Source organism: Heptranchias perlo, chromosome 13, assembly GCF_035084215.1.
Source record: "Heptranchias perlo isolate sHepPer1 chromosome 13, sHepPer1.hap1, whole genome shotgun sequence".
NCBI lineage: Eukaryota > Metazoa > Chordata > Chondrichthyes > Hexanchiformes > Hexanchidae > Heptranchias > Heptranchias perlo.
This window is the reverse complement of record NC_090337.1, coordinates 59,714,664-59,738,944: the sequence shown is the minus strand read 5'-3', so window position 1 is coordinate 59,738,944 and position 24,281 is coordinate 59,714,664. Positions and strand designations below refer to the sequence as shown.

The window sequence follows — 24,281 nt, the reverse complement described above, 5'->3', positions numbered from 1 at the left end:
AATGCAGGATCTGAGAACTGCTTTGTTTGGGCCAAGGGGAGTAATAAAATACAAAAAAAAATTGTCATTTTTGCAGCCGTATATGGGCTGCCTGCTCTGTGCTACTGATCAATGGGTGTTGAAGGAGTGGGAGGATGGTAACCATCCTGCAGGAGGGGTCTGCAGTGCACAGTCTTCCAGTGCTTTGACCTCATTTCTGGCTGGCACCCTGGTTTCACTGAGTGGCCACACCAGGGAGAATTTTCTGTCTGCTGGTTGGGAATATTAAATAATTGAGTGGCGGGGTAATGGCGTCTCAGCATAGCTGCTTCCTCGTTGTGTCGAGTGTTGAATCTTCCAGTCTCCTCCAGCTGCACTCCTCGTTGTAAGTGCAGAATGTAAATACGTTAGCTGGTCTCTTTCTGTCCCCCCGAGCCTGCCACGGGAAGTCCCACCCTGCTGGAGATGTGCCTCAATCGGAGAGGACTGAGAAATCCCAGCTCAGGTGCCCATTCTCGGTGTGTGTGTGTGGTTGATTAAGGAGTTGTGTGCTGCGTTCTGCGATAAATGGAGTGTTTGACCGGAACTTGCACTGCATATTGCACCTGCACTTGGCACTGGAGATCCTGGAGCTGTTATGATAATAGGAACCCTTTAGACATTGGACTCAATCAGTTCGCAGGCTGAGAATGAGTTCCTATGGTAACCCCATTGGCACAAGCATGATGGGCTGAATGGCCTCCTTCTGTGCTGGAAGATTCTATGTTCAAGCAGTTCCTGCTTCACTATCCCCAAACCCATGCTCCATACTCTGTACTGGGCACACTCCACGTTCCACCTTCCATCACCTCTGCTTTCCATCCGGTCTGGGTAGGACCCTACTGTGTAATAGTTGTGATGTTTAGATAAGTGAGTTAATCCTGTGCTACACCTGGGATTAAGGCCCTTCTTGCCTTGATAAAGGGACATTCCACTTCTAATGAAGGGAGTGGGATCAATGTATAGTGAATGTTGTTAGTGAGAAGTGAGTGTACAGTAGGAGTGTCATATTGTGATATCCCTAATAAATGCTTATTACTGTTTTAAGAATTTCTGCAATGTGCTGTTACACATTCTGTACATTTCACTCGAAGATGCGGAATTTTGACGGTTTCTTTGTGATCTTGCACTCTGGGCATCCACTTCACCGAGCAATCCATGTGCCTACTGATTCTGATTTTCATCCACAGATACAGTCAGCCTTGGCTGAAACAGTGTGTGTATCAAAACATCAAACAGGCAGGCTTAAGTTCAGTGAGGGCTGAAAGGACTTGCTGACCTGTGCCTGTACCCTCTGCATTAGATAATGGTCTGGATGCCAAATAAACATCCACTGTTGATTCTGCTATTGTGCAGTCAGCTTCCTATTTAAAATATTGACAGGTGTTGAGAGAGAGTTGGGATGGGAATCGTCCTGTGGGCAGTGTCTGCATGCCCAGTTTTCCAATTCCTTGACCTAGTCTCTGGCTGGCACCCTAGTTCCTCTGAATGGCCACACCAGGGATAATCAATCACTGTTCATGGGGGAAATATTCAGTTAGCTTAGTTGGACCACGGTATCTCATTATCGAGTGGTGTGACCATGGTATCTTACCATCGAGTGGTGAGACCATGGTATCTCACCATCGAGTAGTGAGACCATGGTATCTCACCATCGAGTGGTGGGACCACGGTATCTCACCATCGAGTGGTGGGACCACGGTATCTCACCATCGAGTGGTGGGACCACGGTATCTCACCATCGAGTGGTGGGTCCATGGTATCTCACCATCGAGTGGTGGGTCCATGGTATCTCACCGTCGAGTGGTGGGACCATGGTATCTCACCATCGAGTGGTGGGACCATGGTATCTCACCATCGAGTGGTGGGACCATGGTATCTCACCATCGAGTGGTGGGACTATGGTATCTCACCATCAAGTGGTGGGTCCATGGTATCTCACCGTCGAGTGGTGGGACTATGGTATCTCACCATCAAGTGGTGGGACCATGGTATCTCACCATCAAGTGGTGGGTCCACGGTATCTCACCATTGAGTGGTGGGTCCACGGTATCTCACCATAGCTGCTTACTTGTTTATCCGGGTGTTGCCTCTTCGAGTTGCCTCTACTGTTGCACCCAACAGTACTGGTAAAAGAACCAGAGGGGAGATGAGGAGAAGTTTTTTTATGCCGTGAGTTGTTCTGATCTGCCTGAAAGGGTGATGGAAGCAGATTCAATAATAACTTTCAATAGGGAATTGGATATATACTTGAAAAGGAAAAATTTGCAGGGCTACAGGGAGATAGCGGGTAAGTGCAATTAATTGGATAGCTCTTTCGGAGAGCTGGCACAGGCACGATGGGCCAAATGGCCTCTTTCAATGCTGTATGATTCTATACTCCTCATTGTAAGTGCTATCAGGAAAGGAACAGGTGGCAGCAAGGACGTGTGACTGTCCAGTGACGTGGATGCCGAGTGGAAGCTTTGCTTGTATGAAATGCTCTGACAGGACAATAGATCTAATTGGGGTGTTCCAAAACTGTACCTCAGATCTGTGAGATCAGTAAGAGATGGGTCAGAAGTGGTCGGTCGGCGGACAGTGCAAAATGTCTGATTGGATGGCTCTGGTGCTTTTTGTTTTTGCACCAGTGCTGCAGTCCTCAGCGGGTGAGATGACACCGCTAAGAAACGGCTCTTCCCAGCACCATTGGCCTTTGAGCACTTTACACCGTCTTTTGTTTACCTGTTTTTAATTTTTTTATTTAACAGTTGTGGAATATTATTACATTTTAAATCAGCTTTCCAATCATTCTTATTTTAGAAGATCTGTCAAGTTTCCACTGCACATCAGGTTTTCCCACTGGGTGACCCCGAATGAATTGTGCGTTTCTCGCCCTTTGGGTGAATATTGCCACCATCAACAGCTTGACATGAATTCTTATGTGCACAGATTTTTAATAGGAAACAGCTTCTGACCATAACTTACTGACTTCAGATTAGTGTGGGGTGGACGTATCAGATTCTCGATGACAGATGTCAGTCAGAGGGTTTCGTGCAGTTTGTTGGAATGATGAGGTTTTTTTTAACATGTCTTTGTCTTGTACTAACCCTAGTTCCCCTGTCTCTGGCTGTACTAGTACTCCCATTTTCAACACTTGCATGACTGAGCGCATGGCTGATCTCACCCCCTCCCCCACCTTCTCGAACCTTGACTCTGACATCACTGAGCTCGCAGATGAGCACCATGATGGGAAGGAGGAGGAAGAGGAGGAGGAGGAGGAGGAGGAGGAGCTGGACGATGAAACCTTTTCTGACCTGGGGGGAGACGAAGGGTACCAGATCCACCATGATGGCCAGGACCCGTTTTACGACCGCTCACCCTGGTTCAGTTTAGTGGGAAGGTTGGTGAGGTCTCTAGAGCATGATGGGAAGGGACTAGCTCTTTCACACCGAGAATGGTAACCTCAGTGGTGAATGGTCATGACAGATCTTAAGGCAGGTGCAATTAACCATTGAAAGCTCTTTGGAAAGCAAATGCCAAAGGCACCAGGCTTGGCCCCAGGGCTACTGGCTCACACTGAGGGAGGTCTCATTCAAGATATGACCTGGAATATGCTGTACCAAAAGGTTACAAAAGTGGAATATCCTTCCTCCAAAAAAAAATCAGATAAGCCAAATGATATATTGGTATAAGCATTGCAGGTAACTTGTGTATAGAATGTGCCAATCAAAGTCACATGAGCAGATAGAGTGGAATCCTACTGTTTGCGACAGAATGGTGAAAAGAAAGCATTGATTGTAGCCAGACCCTCAAATACCAACAGTGATTATAAATGATCAGGAACTGATTGCAGGGATAAATATTCACGTTAACCCACTGACCCTGTATTACCAGGGTACCAGTTGGACTATTAAATTTCTCAGGCTATGTATTTGACAGCAGTGAATATCTGTCCTGGGGCCTGCTTGTGAAGAGTGAGACCCAAGCAGAGACTCCCTCTGTCCCTCTGCACAGTGAAAATGAGCACCAATAGGCTGCGTTACTAGCACGTGATAGACCGCTACTGGCTTGTAGAGCAAAGAATGGCTGAGCTGACAGGAAGGCACATGTCCAATGAATCCCCTTGTGAATGGTGATATGGTGACATATTTACAGCTTCCACTCTCTGCTTATTGTAAAACAGAGAAGCACATGAGAAATGAGTTGTGTGTCACCTCATGTCAGAGACCCAGCCATCGTACTTGGCAATGTACGTGGCTCACTAATTGAATGCTCCAGTTAGATCTTGGACAATGAGATGAGGGTCGCAAGACTTGGCCTGCTCAATCTAATGAGTGGGTAGCCAAACTGGATACCAGTGAGCAGGCTAAATTTTCTACCTCCTACCAGGTAAATCATTAGTAACAATCTTTGTACCTTGGCATTACATCATGGTTGCACATATATGGATTCCATTGTATCTTTTAAAGAGAGACCACTTTCTCAGTGGGGTCCAGGTTGGTTGAAGACAGGGGCACTGCAGTGAGACCTGCATTAACCCAGAATTTTCTCCCCCCCCCCCTTCGTTAACTGTCTTTAAGAAGGATCCTGCTCCTAATTTTTTTAGAACTCTTATCCCCTACCAGTAAATGTATTTGATAACCTGCATATAAACAAACCATCACCTTCAGTAAAGCAGAGGGAATGGGCCTCTTTAGAGTGTGAAGCTCCTCGCCGATGTTTAATGTGAGAGTTCTGAGATTCTGCAGCAACAATAAACAACAATTTGAATTTATCTGTTGTTTTCTAATTTAATAAATGTTCCAACTAGGAACTAATAAATGCTTTAACTAGGGGAGCATGGATCCCGAATAGTAATAGAGGAGTTAGGGGAGATGGCCAAAAGCACAGTCAAACATAAGAAGCTAAGAAATAGGAGCAGGAGTAGGCCATACGGCCCCTCGAGCCTGCTCTGTCATTCAATAAGATCATCTACCTCAACACCATTTTCCCACCCTAATGCCTATATCCCTTGATTCCCTTAGTGTCCAAAAATCTATCGATCTCAGTCTTGAATATACTCAATGACTCAGCATCCACAGCCCTCTGCAGTAGAAAATTCCAAAGATTCACAACCCTCTGAGTGAAGAAATATTTCCTCATTTCTGTCCTAAATGGCCGACCCCTTATCTTGAGACTATGCCCCCTTAGTTCTAGACTCTCCAGTTGGGGAAACAGCCTCTCAACATCTAACCCGTCAAGCCCTCTAAGAATTTTATACATTTCAAAGAGATCACCTCTCATTCTTCTAAACTCCAGAGAGTATAGGCCGATTCTACTCAATCTCTCCTCATAGGACAATCCTCTCATTCCAGGAATTAATCTGGTGAACCTTTGTTGCACCACCTCTAAGGCAAGTATATCCTTCCTTAGGTAAGGAGACCAAAACAGTACACAGTACTCCAGGTGTGGTCTCACCAGCACCCCATATAATTGCCGCAAGACCTCTTTACTCTTATTCTCCAACCCTCTTACAATAAAGGCTAACACACCAGATGACCAAAAGCACAGTCGAATAGATCGGTTGAGATGGCTTTTAAAAGCAGACTGAGAAGTAGCAAGGAGAAGTTCCAGCGTTCCGGAGAGTAGGGCTGAAGTGGCTGAATGCTCCCACACTGATGAAGGCGTGGGCTGGGTTGGGTTGAAGTTCGTGCGGGATTGAGTTAGGGAGGCCAATGAAGAAGGTCTAGGAGAAATAAGTAGATAAGGGTTTCAATGGCAGTGGCACTGAGGTGGAAGCAAACAACGTTGGAGATGGATAGGATATGGGGCTTGACGCTTGACTCAGGGGTCAATGTGACACCAAGGTGCAATCTGGCCGAGCCTGAGCAAGCATCAGGGAGGGAAATGGAGTCAGTACAGGCACTATTGGTGAGGAAAGACTAAGTTCCCGTCAAAAGTGCAAACCTTGGCTCAGTGGCAGCAATCTTGCCTCTGAGTCAGAAAGTTATGCGTCCAGCTGACAGTATTGAGGAAGTGTCCTCTCTCCCATTCTGATCCCTCTCCAGATCAATCACCTCCTCCACTGGTCATACACTCCTCACACGTATTAGTCAGACTCAGTCCACTCCTCACAGTTCTGTAGTGTGTTAAGCAATCTTAGCCCACTCCCCACATTTCCTAGTGTGTTACCCAGTCTTAGCCCACTCCCCACATTCCCTGGTGTGTTAACCAATCTCAGCCCACTCCTCACATTCTCTACTGTATTACCCAGTCTTTGCCCACTCCTCACAGTTCTCTATTGTGTTAATCAGTCTCAGCCCACTCCTCACAGTTCTCTAGTGCATTGGTCTGTCTCAGCCCACTCCTCACAGTTCTCTATTATGTTGGTCTGTCTCAGCCCACTCCTCACAGTTCCCTATTATGTTGGTCTGTCTCAGCCCACTCCTCACAGTTCCCTATTATATTGGTCTGTCTCAGCCCACTCCTCACAGTTCTCTATTATGTTGGTCTGTCTCAGCCCACTCCTCACAGTTCTCTATTATATTGGTCTGTCTCAGCCCACTCCTCACAGTTCTCTATTATATTGGTCTGTCTCAGCCCACTCCTCACAGTTCTCTATTATATTGGTCTGTCTCAGCCCACTCCTCACAGTTCTATATTATGTTGGTCTGTCTCAGCCCACTCCTCACAGTTCTCTATTATATTGGTCTGTCTCAGCCCACTCCTCACAGTTCTCTATTATATTGGTCTGTCTCAGCCCACTCCTCACAGTTCTCTATTATATTGGTCTGTCTCAGCCCACTCCTCACAGTTCTCTATTATATTGGTCTGTCTCAGCCCACTCCTCACAGTTCTCTATTATGTTGGTCTGTCTCAGCCCACTCCTCACAGTTCTCTATTATATTGGTCTGTCTCAGCCCACTCCTCACAGTTCCCTATTATGTTGGTCTGTCTCAGCCCACTCCTCACAGTTCTCTATTATGTTGGTCTGTCTCAGCCCACTCCTCACAGTTCTCTATTGTGTTGGTCTGTCTCAGCCCACTCCTCACAGTTCTCTATTATATTGGTCTGTCTCAGCCCACTCCTCACAGTTCCCTATTATGTTGGTCTGTCTCAGCCCACTCCTCACAGTTCTCTATTATGTTGGTCTGTCTCAGCCCACTCCTCACAGTTCTCTATTATGTTGGTCTGTCTCAGCCCACTCCTCACAGTTCCCTATTATATTGGTCTGTCTCAGCCCACTCCTCACAGTTCCCTATTATGTTGGTCTGTCTCAGCCCACTCCTCACAGTTCTCTATTATATTGGTCTGTCTCAGCCCACTCCTCACAGTTCCCTATTATGTTGGTCTGTCTCAGCCCACTCCTCACAGTTCTCTATTGTGTTGGTCTGTCTCAGCCCACTCCTCACAGTTCTCTAGTGCATTAGTCTGTCTCAGCCCACTCCTCACAGTTCCCTATTGTGTTGGTCTGTCTCAGCCCACTCCTCACAGTTCCCTATTATGTTGGTCTGTCTCAGCCCACTCCTCACAGTTCCCTATTATGTTGGTCTGTCTCAGCCCACTCCTCACAGTTCCCTATTATGTTGGTCTGTCTCAGCCCACTCCTCACAGTTCCCTATTGTGTTGGTCTGTCTCAGCCCACTCCTCACAGTTCCCTATTGTGTTGGTCTGTCTCAGCCCACTCCTCACAGTTCTCTATTGTGTTGGTCTGTCTCAGCCCACTCCTCACAGTTCCCTATTGTGTTGGTCTGTCTCAGCCCACTCCTCACAGTTCTCTAGTGCATTAGTCTGTCTCAGCCCACTCCTCACAGTTCCCTATTGTGTTGGTCTGTCTCAGCCCACTCCTCAGTTCCCTATTGTGTTGGTCTGTCTCAGCCCACTCCTCACAGTTCCCTATTGTGTTGGTCTGTCTCAGCCCACTCCTCACAGTTCCCTATTGTGTTGGTCTGTCTCAGCCCACTCCTCACAGTTCTCTAGTGCATTAGTCTGTCTCAGCCCACTCCTCACAGTTCCCTATTGTGTTGGTCTGTCTCAGCCCACTCCTCACAGTTCCCTATTATGTTGGTCTGTCTCAGCCCACTCCTCACAGTTCCCTATTATATTGGTCTGTCTCAGCCCACTCCTCACAGTTCCCTATTATATTGGTCTGTCTCAGCCCACTCCTCACAGTTCTCTATTATGTTGGTCTGTCTCAGCCCACTCCTCACAGTTCTCTATTGTGTTGGTCTGTCTCAGCCCACTCCTCACAGTTCCCTATTATATTGGTCTGTCTCAGCCCACTCCTCACAGTTCTCTATTGTGTTGGTCTGTCTCAGCCCACTCCTCACAGTTCTCTAGTGCATTAGTCTGTCTCAGCCCACTCCTCACAGTTCTCTAGTGCATTCGTCTGTCTCAGCCCACTCCTCACAGTTCTCTATTATGTTGGTCTGTCTCAGCCCACTCCTCACAGTTCTCTATTGTGTTGGTCTGTCTCAGCCCACTCCTCACAGTTCCCTATTGTGTTGGTCTGTCTCAGCCCACTCCTCACAGTTCCCTATTGTGTTGGTCTGTCTCAGCCCACTCCTCACAGTTCTCTATTGTGTTGGTCTGTCTCAGCCCACTCCTCACAGTTCTCTAGTGCATTAGTCTGTCTCAGCCCACTCCTCACAGTTCTCTATTGTGTTGGTCTGTCTCAGCCCACTCCTCACAGTTCCCTTGAGAAGGATTACAAACTTTAATCCTTTTGGAGTGCCCACTGAACAGCTTGATCACATGAAGTGAAGGTAGAGAATCGCCCACAGTAAGATCATCATCGGGAGAATATAACAGGGAGAGGATCATATAAAAAATTACTTGTTTCCTGCTGCATTGAATTAACCTGTTCATTGTGTTACTTCTGATAATTTCAGGTGGTTTGGGAGCCATCATTTGGATTATAATACTATCCACATGCACATACTTGTGTACATAATTATATTGAGGGTTAGTTCAGGTGTCACTGCAGTTGTCTTGTCTGTTTTAACAATTCATGCCTTGTTTAATAACATTTATTTATAGTTTAAACTCAGATCTTTTTTCACAGCTTGGAATCATAATGTTCTCCTGATGAAAGAGCTTGTCCCTTTGCCAGCTCATCTCAATAGGGCATGCCAGGCATTCTGAGTAGGGCATGCCAGGGCATCTCAAAAAGGCATGCCAGGGCATCCAGTTTCCAAACATGTTACAATTTATCTGAATTGGCTACTCCAGCACAGCGGCTTTGAAAAATAACTAATAATTTTCTTGAACCATGTACGCATACAAGCACTGCCATTTTGAAACCTGTTGTGCCACCATTTTGAAACTCGCTGCACCGTGTGCTAGGCACCTTCTGTTAATTTTGTAGGCACTACATTAGAAGCTGGCTCTACCGTTTTTTAAAGCTTAGCCAATGTTTCTTTTCAGCTGACGTTCTTCATTTCTTTGTTTCTTGTGTTGAAAGCTTTGTGTTCTGAGCATGCCACCTTTGCACCTCACCAATCTTGTTACCAGCTCCGTTCCATTGGGCACCGTATATTCAGTCTGCTTCAAGTGTCTTGCCGTGTCCAGGATACCTCTTTGTGATGGTCGTATGAGTCAGACAGATGTCATTAGTCCTGTTTATCCAGATTCAGTGCAGAACCGTGCTGAATTGAATTGACATAACAATGGCACTGCCACTTCCCCTGGAGCCAGTAGGGCAGGGAGGGGACAACTTTGTTAAAACCTGTTCATTCAAATGTTATTTCTCTTCATTAGAAATGTATTTAATGAAACATGTTTCCATAATGATTTCTGCAGCAACAGAATCGATGTCCTAATTTAATTTGACTTTACTGTGTTTGGAAACAGATCTTGTGCTGACGCGATCGGTAAACGCAATCACCCCATCATGTTGAAATTTCAATTTACAATACATCAAAAAAAAATTGAAAGATTAAAAATCATAAAGCCATTCCAGATGCCTGAGGCTCCCTTGAGGCTATGGTGCAAGACTTGGGTCAGCATCCAACATGGCAGCGTCATTCTGGTGTCTACTAAGCAAGACCCGGGATGGCGCTGTTCATTGTGGTTGGATAGGATCTTGATGATGGCATCCCTGAAGATGTGCTGAACTGTTCAGAAATTCCATGGATATGTGGTGGAAGGGAGCCTCAGCTCTCAGGTCTGTGCTCCTCATGGTCTCTGTGTTGAGAAATCCTGGGGAATGAACATTGGAGAATGATGGATAATGGAATTTAAAAAATACACCTACACAATCAGAGCCACCATTTGAAACTGGGGCTGAGCAGATTGGATCTGTATTCAGTGACTGGCATGTGGGTCAGTGATATGTGCAGCACAGTCACTGTGTGTTCATTGAATGGCATGGGGGACAGTTATATGTGCAACACAATCACTGTGTATTCATTGAATGTCATGGGGGACAGTTATATGTGCAGCACAATCACTGTGTATTCATTGAAAGGCATGGGGGACAGTTATATGTGCAGTGCATTTCCTGTCCTGTTCGCTACTGCAACTGAATTGGAAAAAAAACTAATTAAGATGTCATAATCAGTAAGTCCATGCACCTTGGAATAATAGGACATGTTTAAAACCCTTCCACTTACCTCCTACTCCTCTTCCCCCAACCCCAACTAAACACACATCCACCACCATACCAACAGGTTGGGCACTGAGCAGAAATTGGGCACTTCCCCAAAGAGAGGAAGGGGAAAAAGATGACCCTAAGCATCTCCCACACTTCCTAACAGTTGGCTGGATGGTGGTATTGGCAGAGGCCTGGGTAAAGATTGACATTCACCTGCTTAGCCAGTGAGCGATATGCAACGTGAGGAGGTTCAGAAGAGAAAGGAAGAAATAACCTAGCCTTAAATATAATTAACTAACTTTAATTAAGATACACAAAAAAAAATCACTCTACAGGAAGATGAGTGCATTTCACTCATATAAAGTGAACAGTATGCTAACCACCAAGTGTTGGGAGGCAGACTTAGGTCTCCTTCACTCAGCCCCATGTTGGAATTTCCCACTTTGATTACCATGAACTTGCCCATAAACCAGCAACCTTCATCAAAGTTGAAGATATCTAAATCTTGTCAGACTGTCATGGAGTGAAAATAGCACTAAACCATCCAATGTACCTCGACAGTGAGTTTACTGTTGCTGCCACTTGTCAGCGGAAAGTACCTAACCATTTCACCGAAGCACAGAGAACACATAACTGATTGCAGTAGGACCCTGTTTCACAAAGGTGAGCCGTACTGTTAAACACAAGATATTTTAAAGGCACGTGGAGGTTTTAAGAAGATAGTCTCCTAGGCCAGTACATCTCCAATATTGTTGTTTGTTTTCCACCCTGATATGGAAGGTATCAGAGTCAGAATACAACAGTCTCTACCCTTCATCATCCTACTGGGCAGCTGAGGGTCAGTTTCTGGGCAGGGGATTTCACACAGCTGGTAGTCATTGATTGGAGGGAAGCAGCCAGTGAACACAAGATATACCTCACATGTATTGTTTGAGGTGTGAGGTCTTCCCACGTTAAGCTCACAGGACTCATTGGAGAGGAGAGATGTGCAAAAGGTTTGGATCTGATTGCCCCTTTACTTATTGGGTTTGTTTATATGATTCCTTATGAACTTTCTGCTTGCTGGGAAGTTGGATTGTTTTAAATAACGTGACCATTAACAGTACCTGTTTCTTCAGCTGAAGATAATTGAGCCTTGTATGTGGGAAGACAATGCCCTTTGAACTCACCAGGAAGCTATTGAGTGTTTGAACACCAACCTTTGCTGAGGGTTACACCTTTAACCTTGGAAATATATTATCACAATGAGGAATCCATGAAGGGATAGAGTTCAAGTTATTTGAACCTAAGGATAAGGAAAGGGAAACACAGTCCACTTTTTAATTATAAATGTCAAAATTTTAATTGCTGCACCTCAAATTCTGGACCATGTCTTGATGTGCCCTTGAGAAATGCAGTCTGTAACATTGAATTATTTCAGTATAAAAGAGAGTGGGGAAATGTCATTCCATGGTGTGATGAGTTCTGGGAAGAATAAGAACATGAGGAAACCTGGAATGACATCACTGGTGGCTGGTTACCAGAAAATTCTGGCTCGTACAAAAAAAAAGTGTAAATTTATACATCATGGCTACACAGGGCAGATTGTCCCCAGTGATGTCGGCCGTCACACAGAAGTAAGGTTGTCTCCTCCATCTTCCTACCTCCTTCCCTTCCCTCACTGGGTTTGTGAAAAGTTCAATGTGAGAGGATAGGTTGAAGTGCCTGGCAAAATTTTAGTTTGTGGTCAAGTTGAATTCACGAAAAGTTTCGATCTCATAAGTGGTATCTTCCATTGTTTGTGGAAGATTTACAATTCAGAAAATGGAAGCTCAGTGTTAGCCCCATTAGGATGTTGTTTCCTCTTGAAGCAGACTGAATCCACAGGATCCAGTATGGTTGCTTGTACTTAATGCTACTGAATATCTTTTTTCTTTATTTTTTTTATTACAGATGTTTTTATGTCCACAAAGTTTGCTCGATTGCAAAGTGGCAGTGACCCCCTCCCCCTCCATGCTGATTGTGACTTGTTGATGAATCTATCTTTTAGTCGTACATGTGTGGTTGTCCACGATTGCTGGCTGTGGCTGGCTTTCGATGCTGATTTGTTTTGCTGCTCTGCTTCCTGGCATTGTGGCGTGCTGTATCTGTTGGATGAAGATTACAGGTGGTTCTACTTTGGTCACTCAGGGACTTTAGCCTTTCTTCTCCTTCCCCCATACTTCATTAGGCCCTCATCAACAGAAACCTTTTAGCCAGTGGCCTTAGAAAATTCAGTAACCTTTGTATAAAATCTAGTAAGCAAGCATCAAGTAATTAATTTTTCAATCACTCCGGGTACCCACTGATTGGGTTGCTTTGTCAGTTCAGTATTCAGGTCCGTGTCTATGTTCCTCTTCTTAAACAACAATCTGGACAAATTTTTGACAGCCATGGGCTGCTACATTTCACCAGTGATCATGACCAGTCTGACTCACTCTGCATCCAAGAACTTATCAATGGTTAAATTATTTGACAATGTTTAGCCCTGTGAGGTGCTGTGTCCTCCTAATGTTATTGAGGCCACTGGATAACGGATGGATTTCCTGAGGGAATATTGCCTTGTGATGTTTGGACATTCCTTCTGTTCTTCACACTCAGTGTGTGGCACCACTCAGCATGTCACCTGATGGCAGAGATGATATCAGTAACTTGTTGCCATGCTGCAGACATTGAGGCCTGTTTCATGACACACATGGCTGTCAAAGTTTGCCTCGGAGTTAGATGCAAAAATTCGAAAAGGAGCAAATCTCTCAACTCCTGGCAACAGTAATGACCTCAAAGAGGCCAAACCTGAGGTCAACAATTAACACCAAACCTAACTTTGGTTTACTGTCAGCTTAAGGACACATCCAAGAGAAAAGGCACAGCTCCTGATTTGGTGTTGGTTAAAGAAACTGGAGCATGATGTTTCGAACCTATGTAGAGGCGAGGCTACAGGAGTAGTACCATGGAGTGGCAGAATACAGTACCACATCCATGGTTTTCACTTAACAAATAGCTGCTCCACGTCCTGTTGATGTTATTGAGGGAAAGTGCAATGCAGAAGCTAGGCACGTCCTCACAGCAGGGGAGGTTGGTAGGCCCAGCTCAGAGCTACCAGCTGAAGAACAGCAGGAAGAGTTCTGCAAGTGTGTTCCCTGCTCCCCTTGCCAGGTGGGGAGAATAAATTTTTAAAAATAATTTTGCAAATTTGACCCACTTTAGATTACTTTTTTCCCCCAAATTTTCTGATTTCATTTTTTTTTCAGTTCAAATGAGCTGCCTTCTACATAATCTCCAACCTTAGGAGGCCTGGCAAACAAGCCCAATGTCTTTTCTTCTCAGAGCTGTGATCTCTTTCAGACTTAGGACTGGATTCTCCTTGATCTCGCCTGAAATCGGACAAGGCAGCAGCGGAGAATGAGGGAAAATTCCTGAGGTGAGGCCGACTGCCTCCTCCCCATACCCACCGCATGCAAATGGCCGCTCCTTCCCTGCCCACCACATGAAAATGGTGGCGGTAGTGCGGGGCTCAGTTACTGCTGCTGCCTGGCACCAGCGTGTGGAAGGTGCCTTATAGCGACCCCCTCGCCTTCCAATTTAGCTTCCATTTACCTTCCGCCCATCCTTCCGAATCCTCCCCAACCCCAACACATTTCCCTAGGTTAGGGGTCACTCTTGGCAGCCGGAATCCCACCATGCATCAGTAGTGAGCCACGAGCCTGGGATTTGGGTCGGGTGGGATGGTTTTGGAGGGGTGGGTGGAAGTCTCAACCCACCGGAATTCCATCTCAAGAAGAGACTCCAGTGCTCAATGTCGATGTCACTCCAGGATTGGTCAACAACTTTACCTCCTGTTTGAGAAGGAACCCACAATGAGGGCAAACCACTACCTTTACTGACAAACAAACTCAACTGCTGATTTTGACTCATTCCCCACTCCCCTGCTGGGAATTAAGCACACTTGTACTTCCTGTGGGCCAGTTTCCTCACTGAGGTGAGACGCTGAAGGTTTGAAGTTCCTCTGGGCACTATTATTTAGCACACTGGTTAGTGTGTTTGCATCGATCTTCTAACCCATATCATCTTCATTAAAATGGTGCACATTAACCAAAGCACTAAAGAAAGGACCCAAGATGAGTTTGAAACCTGGCTGTATGTAGCTGAGAGCAGTGCAACTCCGCACAAATGGTTCCGATGGATTTGAGTGCCACAAAGCACTGCGAACCAGCACTGCGCGTGCAGCTTCCGAAAATAATATTGTACCTTCTACGATGGCCAACCGGCCTGTACATTTAATGGACCTCATCGAAAGATAGTCGATAATCGAGTTGGATGATGTACTTTCAACCCAGAACCGGGGCCAATTTACATGTTATCTCAACTGGGAGGATGCAACTCAGCAGAACGTGATTTATTGAAGAATGGTGAATGAAGAAAGTGCTAGGTACGAGTAATTGGTTGGTTGGGCTGGTGCTAGGAGGCCTAATACCGCAGCTGGAGATGCTGTCATGAGGCATGATCTCCTACATGTAAAGCTTTATACCAGTTACAATCTTTGAGTATCCAAGAGTGAGACCATGTAGTATGAAGTTTAGAGAGAAGAAGCAGAACAACAGAATGCTGGTGCCCCTGTTAAATGGCAGACTTGTACTGCTGGATGCAGAAAACATTACTTTTAGCATTGAACTGGATCCAGTCACAAATTGAACCAGCTGGTCAGTACATAACCACAGTGTTGGTAGGAGTGACCACCGCACAGTCCTCGTGGAGACGAAGTCCCGTCTTCGCACTGAGGACACCATCCAACGTATTGTGTGGCACTACCACCGTGCTAAATGGGATAGATTCAGAACAGAGCTAGCAGCTCAAAACTGGGCATCCATGAGGCACTGTGGGCCATCAGCAGCAGCAGAATTGTATTCCAGCACAATCTGTAACCTCATGGCCCGGCATATTCTTCACTCTATCATTACCACAAGCCAGAGGATCAACCCTGGTTCAATAAGGATTGCAGAAGAGCATGCCAAGGGCAGCACCAGGCATACCTAAAAATGAGGTGCCAACCTGGTGAAGCTACAACTCAGGACTACATGCATGCTAAACAGCGGAAGCAACATGCTATAGACAGAGCTAAGCGATTCCACAACCAACGGATCAGATCAAAGCTCTGCAGTCCTGCCACATCCAGTCATGAATGGTGGTAGACAATTAAACAACAAACAGGAGGAGGAGGCTCTGCAAACATCCCCATCCTCAATGATGGTGGAGTCCAGTACGTGAGTGCAAAAGACAAGTCTGAAGCGTTTGCAACCATCTTCAGCCAGAAGTGCCGCGTAGATGATCCATCTCGGCCTCCTCCCGATATCCCCACCATCACAGAAGCCAGTCTTCAGCCAATTCGATTCACTCCACGTGATATCAAGAAATGGCTGAGTGCACTGGAAACAGCAAAAGCAATGGGCTCCGACAACATCCCAACTGTAGTGCTGAAGACTTGTGCTCCAGAACTAGCTGCGCCTCTAGCCAAGCTGTTCCAGTACAGCAACAACACTGGCATCTACCCGACAATGTGGAAAATTGCCCAGGTATGTCCTGTCCACAAAAAGCAGGACAAATCCAATCCGGCCAATTACCACCCCATCAGTCTACTCTCAATCATCAGCAAAGTGATGGAAGGTGTCGTCGACAGTGCTATCAAGCGGCACTTACTCACCAATAACCTGCTCACCGATGCTCAGTTTGGGTTCCGCCAGGACCACTCGGCTCCAGACCTCATTACAGCCTTGGTCCAAACATGGACAAAAGAGCTGAATTCCAGAGGTGAGGTGAGAGTGACTGCCCTTGACATCAAGGCAGCATTTGACCGAGTGTGGCACCAAGGAGCCCTAGTAAAATTGAAATCAATGGGAATCAGGAGGAAAACTCTCCCGTGGCTGGAGTCATACCGAGCACAAAGGAAGATGGTAGTGGTTGTTGGAGGCCAATCATCTCAGCCCCAGGGCATTGCTGCAGGAGTTCCTCAGGGCAGTGTCCTTGGCCCAACCATCTTCAGCTGCTTCATCAATGACCTTCCCTCCATCATAAGGTCAGAAATGGGGATGTTTGCTGATGATTGCACAGTGTTCAGTTCCATTCACAACCCCTCAAATAATGAAGCAGTCCGAGCCGGCATGCAGCAAGACCTGGACAACATCCAGGCTTGGGCTCATAAGTGGCAAGTAACATTCGCGCCAGATAAGTGCCAGGCAATGACCATCTCCAACAAGAGAGAGTCTAACCACTTCCCCTTGACATTCAACAGCATTACCATCGCCGAATCCCCCACCATCAACATCCTGGGGGTCACCATTGACCAGACCAGCCATATAAATACTGTGGCTACGAGAGCAGGTCAGAGGCTGGGTATTCTGCGGCGAGTGACTCACCTCCTGACTCACCAAAGCCTTTCCACAAGGCACAAGTCAGGAGTGTGAAGGAATACTGTCCACTTGCTTGGATGAGTGCAGCTCCAACAACACTCAAGAAGCTCAACACCATCCAGGACAAAGCAACCCGCTTGATTGGCACCCCATCCACCACCCTAAACGATCACTCCCTTCACCACTGGCGCACAGTGGCTGCAGTGTGTACCATCCACAGGATGCACTGCAGCAACTCGCCAAGGCTTCTTCGACAGCACCTCCCAAACCTGCGACCTCTACCATCTAGAAGGACAAGAGCAGCAGGCACATGGGAACAACACCACCTTCACGTTCCCCTGCAAGTCACAAACCATCCCGACTTGGAAATATATCGCCGTTCCTTCATCGTCGCTCGGTCAAAATCCTGGCACTCCCTTCCTAACAGCACTGTGGGAGAACCTTCACCATACGGACTGCAGCGGTTCAAGAAGGCGGCTCACCACCACCATCTCAAGGGCAATTCGGGATGGGCAATAAATGCCGGCCTCGCCAGCGACGCCCACATCCCATGAACGAGTAAAAAAAAATAGATTCTGTGTTGTGGGACTCAGAGGTAACACAGTTGGACAAGACTGTTCTGATTTGCTGCCCTCTACTACACACATCCAGATTGATATTACATGAATTCTCGTTTCTGCTTCGTCTCTACTCCCATTTCACTGCCCTTCAAGTTTGCCACCAGGCATCCTTCACCAGCTGGCAAGGTGAGATCATCATGCCGTGGCCAACCTCCGAGCTACCAGGAATGCTAGCACACGATGGGTTAGCAGGAGGTGTGATTTAAATGGAGGTAAGGTGAGCAATGGTCTCTCACACTGCACCCCCAACCCAGACAACCTGATTGAACAAAACGCTCCATTCAACAATCTGGCCAAGAACTGGTAATACTGGCCCGCCTGAGATAAGTAGACTCAAACATCCGGGGGTACTGAGACCAGTGCAGCCAGCCTCCTTACATTGCCAGTAGCCTATTGGGCTGACCTATGAGAAAAGGCCATTTGGCCAATCAAGCTCGTTCCTTTCACGGACCAAGTACAGTTCTTCGTGTGGGGGAGAAAAAAAACACATAAAAGTAACAAACAGCAAAGTGGAGTGACTGTGTTTAAATTAAACCAGCATTACGTAAACAGTGGGAAAGGCAAACATCAAATCCAAACCTTTGGTTATTCCTATTTTCCTCTCATAATCCCAATGGAAGGGGCACTGTCTTTGGAAATTCTTGACTTACCCCATTCCAGCTGCAACAAAAAAGAAACAAACTATCAGTGCCATGTTTTCTAACAGACCCAGCTGTGAAGTCCCTGATCCAGTGAGGAAGTGTAGAACCACCTATGGTGTAAAGGTGTTGTTGGGTGGACTGGCTGATGTGTTTGTGTTCTTCTTTCCAGAGCATTTGTTTATCTCAGTAACCTGCTGTACCCAGTGCCACTGGTGCACCGAGTGGCAATAGTCAGTGAGAAGGGAGAGGTCAAAGGATTTCTGCGTGTGGCTGTTCAAGCCATTTCTGGTAAGTAAGGACAGGTCGAAGAGCAAACACCAGGATTAGACACTGTCCTTTCTCACTCTGGGACTGGGTGGTACAGTGGGTCAGACACTGTCCTTTCACACTCTGGGACTGGGTGGTACAGTGGGTCAGACACTGTCCTTTCACACTCTGGGACTGGGTGGTACAGTGGGTCAGACACTGTCCTTTCACACTCTGGGACTGGGTGGTACAGTGGGTCAGACACTGTCCTCTCACACTCTGGGACTGGGTGGTACAGTGGGTCAGACACTGTCCTCTCACACTCTGGGACTGGGTGGTACAGTGGGTCAGACACTGTCCTTTCACACTCTGGGACTGGGTGGTACAGTGGGTCAGACACTGTCCTTTCACACTCTGGGACTGGGTGGTACAGTGGGTCAGACACTGTCCTTTCACACTCTGGGACTGGGTGGTACAGTGGGTCAGACACTGTCCTTTCACACTCTGGGACTGGGTGGTACAGTGGGTCAGACACTGTCCTCTCACACTCTGGGACTGGGTGGTACAGTGGGTCAAACACTGTCCTTTCACACTCTGGGACTGGGTGGTACAGTGGGTCAGACACTGTCCTCTCAAACTCTGGGACTGGGTGGTACAGTGGGTCAGACACTGTCCTTTCACACTCTGGGACTGGGTGGTACAGTGGGTCAGACACTGTCCTTTCACACTCTGGGACTGGGCCTGAGGTACATTGGGCCTCGCGGTAATGACCGGAACCCACCAATAAGGGTGGGTATGGGTCAGCTCAGGCAGAAAGTGGAAAGAAACTCTTTGCTTCAGCAGACTATAAAGAGCTGCATGAAATGAGTTTGGATTGTCTGGGAGTCAAATTCCTCTCGGGTGGATGTCAATGGAAAGTAAAATTGGGCGAAGTGCAAAATGGAGTGCCGATTCACTCTCTCCAGTTTTGCACCACCGCCCGGGACAAATATGCCTTTCCGAGTGGAAAGTAAAATCGGGGTGGGGTGTAAAACAGGCGGCAGGTCTGATCCTAGCAGTTTCCCGCTGGGCGAGTTAGGTTAAAATTACCCCTTATTTTTAGTGCCTTCATATTCAAAGTACAAACTTTAAGTTGCACTAAATTAGGCCATGTTGCTACAGTTAGTCTTCTCATTGGATGGAAACTCGGAGAATGGCCCCTTCAATCTAAAAAGCTAAAAGGCAGAGACTATCATGAATCTAGCACTGGTAGCAAGTGTTTGGAATTCGGGGAGGTTACAATGTTTGTTACACACAGCTTTACTTGGTTGAGTAACGTTCTTTTATTGTATCCGCTTTTAGCTGACGAGGAAGCTCCAGATTATGGTTCTGGGGTTCGACAATCAGGAACAGCCAAGATCTCCTTTGATGACCAGCACTTTGAGAAGGTAGTGTTATCAGCAGGCTTCTCGTTTACATGGTCACCTCCCGAACCCCACGACATGGCTCACTTGCACTTGGAAATAGAACTAGACAGGAAGGAAGTTGAAAATAATTTACCAAAAATAAAAATTGATGCACTCACCTCTAGATTTGTGTGAGGACATCTGGGATGACATATCTTTATTTGGAAATAAATTTGTAATTTTGATGCAGAAACCAACCTCTAACCCTGAGAATACTCCACAGTAACTTGTTGCACCCTGATAGTACCCCAAAGTAACCCATAACCCTAAGATTACCCTAGAGTAACCTCTGACCCGGACAGTACCCACAATAATTCCAAATCTGAGAAAACCCACAGTACCGCTAACCCTGAAAGTACCAAGCAGTAACCCCTAGACCTGAGAATACCCACAGTAACCCCTAGACCTGAGAATACCCACAGTAACCCCTAGACCTGAGAATACCCACAGTAACCCCTAGACCTGAGAATACCCACAGTAACCCCCAGACCTGAGAATACCCACAGTAACCCCCAGACCTGAGAATACCCAGAGTACCACCTAGACCTGAGAATACCCACAGTACCCCCTAGACCTGAGAATACCCAGAGTACCTCCTAGACCTGAGAATACCCAGAGTACCTCCTAGACCTGAGAATACCCAGAGTACCCCCTAGACCTGAGAATACCCAGAGTACCCCCTAGACCTGAGAATACCCAGAGCACCCCCTAGACCTGAGAATACCCAGAGTAACCCCTAGACCAGAGAATACCCCACACTACCCCCTAGACCTGAGAATACCCAGAGTACCCCCTAGACCTGAGAATACCCACAGTACCCCCTAGACCTGAGAATCCCCCACAGTAACCCCTAGACCAGAGAATACCCCACACTACCCCCTAGACCTGAGAATACCCACAGTAACCCCTAGACCTGAGAATACCCACAGTACCCCCTGGACCTGAGAATACCCAGAGCACCCCCTAGACCTGAGAATACCCAGAGTAACCCCTAGACCAGAGAATACCCAGAGTACCTCCTAGACCAGAGAATACCCAGAGTACCACCTAGACCTGAGAATACCCACAGTACCCCCTAGACCTGAGAATACCCAGAGTACCTCCTCGACCTGAGAATACCCAGAGTACCCCCTAGACCTGAGAATACCCAGAGTACCCCCTAGACCTGAGAATACCCAGAGTAACCCCTAGACCAGAGAATACCCAGAGTACCCCCTAGACCTGAGAATACCCAGAGTAACCCCGAGACCTGAGAATACCCCACGGTCACCCCTAGACCTGAGAATACCCCACACTACCCCCTAGACCTGAGAATACCCAGAGTACCCCCTAGACCTGAGAATACCCACAGTAACCCCTAGACCTGAGAATACCCACAGTAACCCCTAGACCTGAGAATACCCACAGTAACCCCTAGACCTGAGAATACCCACACTACCCCCTAGACCTGAGAATACCCACAGTAACCCCTAGACCTGAGAATACCCACAGTAACCCCTAGACCTGAGAATACCCCACAGTAACCCCTAGACCTGAGAATACCCACAGTAACCCCTAGACCTGAGAATACCCACAGTAACCCCTAGACCAGAGAATACCCAGAGTACCCCCTAGACCTGAGAATACCCACAGTAACCCCTAGACCTGAGAATACCCCACAGTAACCCCTAGACCTGAGAATACCCACAGTAACCCCTAGACCTGAGAATACCCACAGTAACCCCTAGACCAGAGAATACCCACAGTAACCCCTAGACCTGAGAATCCCCCACGGTCACCCCTAGACCTGAGAATACCCCACAGTAACCCCTAGACCTGAGAATCCCCCACGGTCACCCCTAGACCTGAGAATACCCCACAGTAACCCCTAGACCTGAGAATCCCCCACGGTCACCCCTAGACCTGAGAATACCCACAGTAACCCCCAGACCTGAGAATCCCCCACGGTCACCCCTAGACCTGAGAATACCCACAGTAACCCCTAGACCTGAGAATCCCCCACGGTCACCCCTAGACCTGAGAATCCCCCACGGTCACCCCTAGACCTAGGGGCATAACATACAAGAATATAGAAGTAATGATACATTTAGACAAAACGATGATTAGGCCACAGTTGGAGTACTGTGTACAGTTTTGAGCAGCCCTTTATAGAAAGGACATTAAAGCTTTAGACAGCACAGATTCGATTCACCAGGATGATACCAGGAATGGGAAACTATAGTTATGAGGAGAGATTTGAGATTCTAGGATTATTTCCACTGGAGCAGAGAAGGCTAAGAGGAGACTTAATAGAGGCTTTTAAAACTATGAGGAGTGTGAATAGGGAAAGACTATTTCTCTGGTTGGGGGAGTCAGTGATGAGAGGTCATCAATTTAAATGTGCCACTGAAAGTGAGATGTGAAATTGGAAGAAATTTCTTTATGTAGAGGGTTATTGGAGCATGGAATGCTTTGCTGCAGCGAGTGGTTGAGGCAGAGACCATTGCGTCTTCAAAGGGAAAATTGGATAAATATTTTTAGCAGAGGAAAATACAGGGCTATAAGGTAGAGTGGTGCAGTGGAGTTAGTTTTTGGATTGCTCCAACGTAGAACTGGTACAGACACGATGGGCCAAATGGCCTCCTTTTGTGCTATAAACTTCTATGGTTCTATTAGCACGGCCATGAATGTCGATGAGAAGCGCCTGAGGGATTGATGAGGGGGAGTTAGTGTAATGTCACTCTGTGACCTCTCTGTTTCGTTTAGTTTCAGTCGGATTGTTGTACAGCTGGAATGTCTCGCTCTGGCACATCACAGGAGGAGTTGCGGATCGTTGAAGGACAGGGTCAGTCAAGTGATTCAGGCCCTTCAGCCGACGAGGTCAACAACAACACCTGTGCAGGTAAACACCACCCAGCAAAACCAATGGTGTGGATTGTTACACCCAGTTTGAATCGTGGTTTTAAAGGGTTGTCTGGGATGACAATACACATGCTTCAGAGGTCAGGAGAAGAAGGTATTTTTCTAGGAACATCTAAACGAGAGAGCTGGAATGTCCCAGGGTCAATACCTGGTTTATGCTGAGGTTACTGAAATCAGTTGGCATGGTGCGGCAGAGAAATCGGATTCAGCATCCCTGGGATGGAATAATCAGGCGGTGATCCCACTCCAATTTCTATCCCTTGGGGGTAATTTTGACTTTAGGTGATAGTGTAAAACGGGCGATATCGATTCAGATTTGCGTCACCGTGCCAGCTGACTTCAGTAAACTCAGCACAAACCAGGTACAGACCCTGGGACCTCCCAGCTCTCTTGTTTAGATGTTCCTGGAAAACATCTTCTTCTCCAATTAGCTCCTGACTTCTGAAACACAGAATCACGTCCCAGGGTGGAGACAAGGAGAATTTTTTAACCTAACGAGTTGTTATGATCTGGAATGCACTACTTGAAAGGGTGGAGAAGCAGAGTGAATGGTAACTTTCAAAAGGGAATTAGATAAATACTTGAAAAGGAAAAACATTACAGGACTGTGGGATGAGAGCAAGGGAGTGGGACTAATTGGATAGCTCTTTCAAAGAGCTGGCAGAGGCATGATGGGCTGAATGGCCTCCTTCTGTGCTGTAAGATTCTATGATGGCTCCTTGATTCTTGCTGCAAAGTGTCTGCCTGAACAATAGATGAGGAAAGGAGCAGGCCTAGCCGTGACATCCCCCATAGATCCACACTCTCTGTCCAGGCTGAGCCATTGGGTTGTGTGCGTTCCCAAAGGGCTGCCTGGAGGCACGGAACGCTATCCCTGCAAAAATCAGTGCCTTTGGTGGAAGACAGCAGAAGGGAGGTGTAGCTTGTCACTAGGGAAAGCTAGGAGGTGTTGGCTGACGGAATGCTCATCAAATGACCATGGTAAGGGAGTGGCTGAGATCTGGGACCTTTCCGGAATCATCCAAAATTAGATTGTCTCGTGGTTTGAGATGGATTCTGGCTTTGAGTGGGCGCACTGCTTCAGGAGAACACTTCTTAAGGCACACGTGGAATGTGATGTCTGGAGTGCAATGATGCTCTCAAAACCTGTTTGTAAACAGATACTTTGAAATAGATATTACCAGGTAATATTCCAGTACACGGGCATAGCCCTTGAGTTCGCGCAATGCGCCAGGGATGGGTGAGGTTCCCCCTCACTGCCAGGGAAACGGTCCCCAGGAGGTAAGTAAGGAGCGGAGGAGGGGAATCAGGAAAGTCTGCAATCGGGGGAGGGAGTGGGGGTGGCGGGGGGGGGGAACCCAGGGCATGGGAAGCCCCGATGTATGCTTGTGGGGTCAGGAGGAACACTTCTGTGTTTAAATTACACTTACCTG

The 24,281-nt window shown here is 47.0% G+C and overlaps 1 protein-coding gene across 14 annotated transcripts in view; it reads left to right on the top strand.

Annotated features, from left to right (window-relative positions):
- kif1aa (kinesin family member 1Aa) overlaps window positions 1-24,281 on the top strand; it is a 342,099-nt gene that overhangs the window by 184,750 nt on the left and 133,068 nt on the right. For 9 of the 14 annotated variants that reach the window (XM_067994796.1, XM_067994794.1, XM_067994793.1 and 6 more), the window contains 3 exons: window positions 18,426-18,544; window positions 19,844-19,929; window positions 22,693-22,828. In XM_067994796.1, the coding sequence (XP_067850897.1) occupies window positions 18,426-18,544; window positions 19,844-19,929; window positions 22,693-22,828 (341 nt within the window). Of the gene's footprint in view, window positions 1-3,112; window positions 3,401-18,425; window positions 18,545-19,843; window positions 19,930-22,692; window positions 22,829-24,032; window positions 24,044-24,221; window positions 24,237-24,281 lie in introns of all 14 variants that reach the window. The other 5 variants (XM_067994784.1, XM_067994783.1, XM_067994782.1 and 2 more) reach the window with 3 other exon arrangements.